This window comes from Polistes canadensis, unplaced genomic scaffold, assembly GCF_001313835.1.
Source record: "Polistes canadensis isolate GaletaPanama2010 unplaced genomic scaffold, ASM131383v1 scaffold_1902, whole genome shotgun sequence".
Taxonomy (NCBI): domain Eukaryota; kingdom Metazoa; phylum Arthropoda; class Insecta; order Hymenoptera; family Vespidae; genus Polistes; species Polistes canadensis.
In genome coordinates, this window is record NW_014571444.1 from 965 (window position 1) to 3,763 (window position 2,799).

General features: G+C 34.6%; 1 protein-coding gene across 1 annotated transcript; it reads left to right on the top strand.

Moving 5' to 3' along the window:
- Positions 1-271: 271 nt before the first annotated feature.
- Positions 272-2,795, top strand: LOC106792921 (phosphatidylinositol 3-kinase 1-like; the record flags this gene model as incomplete). The annotated part of the gene is given in 6 exon segments (XM_014759455.1): positions 272-362; positions 783-931; positions 1,003-1,556; positions 1,629-2,079; positions 2,158-2,296; positions 2,299-2,795. Coding segments are annotated over 6 exon segments (1,881 nt in total), but the record flags the coding sequence as incomplete, so codon positions are not given.
- Between the last annotated feature and the right edge of the window lie 4 nt (positions 2,796-2,799).

The window sequence follows — 2,799 nt, forward strand, 5'->3', positions numbered from 1 at the left end:
ATCCGCAACTAACTTTTCGTAGTTTTCAGCTTTGTTATTTCCTAAAAATCCAGAAACTACTACTTTAAAACTGTTCCAACTCGCTTTTTGAGTACAATTCAGTAACGTTGGAAATTTTTTATCGGCAAAAATTTGTCTAATTTGCGGACCAACAAAAACCCCAGGTTTAAATTTTGCTTTTGATAACTTCGGAAAAAACTTTTTCAAATATCCAAAAGCTTCTGAAGTTTCATCCAGTTTTTTAATAAATTGTTTCATCAACCCTAACTTAATGTGCATTAACACTTTTTCCGCTTCAACAATCGACTCAAATGTTACGTTTTGTTTTCCGACACAAAATTCTGTTCTTGCAGGCTATGAACGTTAGCATTCGCTCTGCTATCCCATAAACATAGATAACACGGATACTTTGTATATCTGCTCTGTAGTTCCATTAAAAATCCCACCATTTTAAAATCTCCAATCAGCTGCTAGTTATACTTGCGATATTTTACAGATTCAAGCAAGATGTTAACACTGTCATTACTATCCCAAAAGCAAATTTTATACTAAAAAAAGGTATTTTCTTTCCGTTTTTGTGCATGATTAACCGAAAAATCATAAAATAAACTTTAGGACAAAGAACACAAATTTTTTTGTAGAGTCGTAGAATCAATAACGTGTCAATAAATTTTTTTCGAATTTGAATGTTATCATTTGAATAAGATGTTAAGGGGAAGGAAAAAAATAGTGAAAGTTTAAAAGTATTATACAATGAGGTAACAATCGTGATTAATTTGTAGGTATCTCAACATGGGGTCGGAAAGTAGGCTGAAGGTTGGATCAATTGAAGAGATCGGAAAATTCCGAGTTACTTTCGGTTTTGGGTAGAAGACGTCGTTGGAGTCCAAATTGAAAGAGATACGAAGAAAGCTTGGAGGAAAAGGAAAATGTAATTAACTTAAGAACTTTGTTTTATTTCCATTTGAGACTCACGTTAACGTTTTTTTTTCTTAATCCTAGGGTTCGAACGAACATTCCTTTTCAGAATTTCCCAAGCCAAAAAGAGTTTCCAGAGTGGAATCGTTGAAAAATTTATTTCGCTCAACGGAGAGAAGTAATTTCTTAAGTTCGAATTCAACGTCGAGAAACGTTACGATTCAGGAGGAGAGCCATCATTCTATGGAGAAAGCTTTAAGCGATGGTGCTATTAAAAACATATCTGCGTTTCAATTAAAGTCCCTGAATAATAATAGTAATAATAATAATAATAATAGCGATGAACAATTAAGGGAGACTTTCCTATACGAAAAGCAACGACAATTAAGTCATAGTATTCAGGATCTTCAGGAACAGGAACGTGTCATCGACTTTATTCTTATGAATCAGCAGGTGTTAAAGACTCAAGAGGGTACAGCATTGGTAAAGAAGACTTTGAATAAGTTAGAGAAGGTTAGTAATTTAAAGAATATATCGGAATGTTCTTCATCGATGTCTAAGGTCAACGTGAAAACTAATAATACATCTAGTCGAACCGAAAATAGGAATCATTTTATTAACATTCATGAACGCGATAGGTAAGATTATTATTTTAAATTGATATTTAGATTTTTATAACTATTTCTACAATGATTTATTTGTAATATCAGTTTTAGAAACGATCAAACAAGATCTTGCCTTTTAACCGGTTTGGAGGATCTTATGAATAATCTTCGTCTAGGATGCGATRAGAGTGGTTACGATTCCGATAGCACACGAACAGGTGCTGATTCTCCTGACAGTGAACAATGTATTCGAAGAATGACTAAGCCTCGTAGCTATTCTATAACTTCCGATGATTATCAAGGTATAGATCTGTCTTTGTCGCCGATCATTGACCACGCTGAACTTTCAAAAACAAGTTGCGAGGATTCCGAAAATGTTAATGATAACACCGTCGTAGAGGCACATCATTTTTTGAGCAATTCAATGAAAATTGAATCGACGGTAGTCATGTCGGAATATGATGATGATGATGACACCGATAGTTGCGACGAAAGTACTTTCAATGATTACGAGCAATGCACTAAATCAGAATTTTTAAATAATTCAATTAGAAATGTTTCTAAGATAGAATCGAGTCAATATTTGAAAATATTCCCAATAACAATTACGAAGAAAGTTGGTACTGTTTTTTAGACGAATAAAATTGTTCCAAGTACATTGATACAAACGAAATCAATGACTTTTTTAAGGAATCATAAATATGGTAGTGCCAGCGTGTTAACTCTCGTTGACAATGCTTCGTCTCCTTGCAAAGATAGTCCAACAAGCTCAGAAGATTTTCAACGACAATGTTAATGAATTATTCGGTTGAATATTATACTCCTAAAAGATCTCGTTCTGCTTTGGAAGCTGAAGTATCATCAGAGGAATCTATCAATAGAATCAACAAAGTGAAAAAAACTATTTTCGCTGATAATCCTCGAACAACGATGATAACTTCAACACCATCCAAGTCTACTTTAGTACGTCGAGAATTAAAGACTATGAAACTCAGCGTTGAAAGATCAGGCAATCTTGGTATCTCTTTAGAAAGACGAGAAGCAGTTAGACCGTTTTACATAATATCGAAATTAGATTCCAACGGTGAAGCAGCCAAATCTAAATTGTTTCGAATCGGCGATGAGATCGTCCGAGTCTGTGGTCGCAGATTACGTGGGATGACAATCATCGAAGCTAGAAATGCATTACGCAATTATGCGGAATACGTTGAGCTTCAAATCGCCAGAGAACCAACGTTTGCGTTTGGCGAAGAGATCGGTGATACTTGGGCTGATT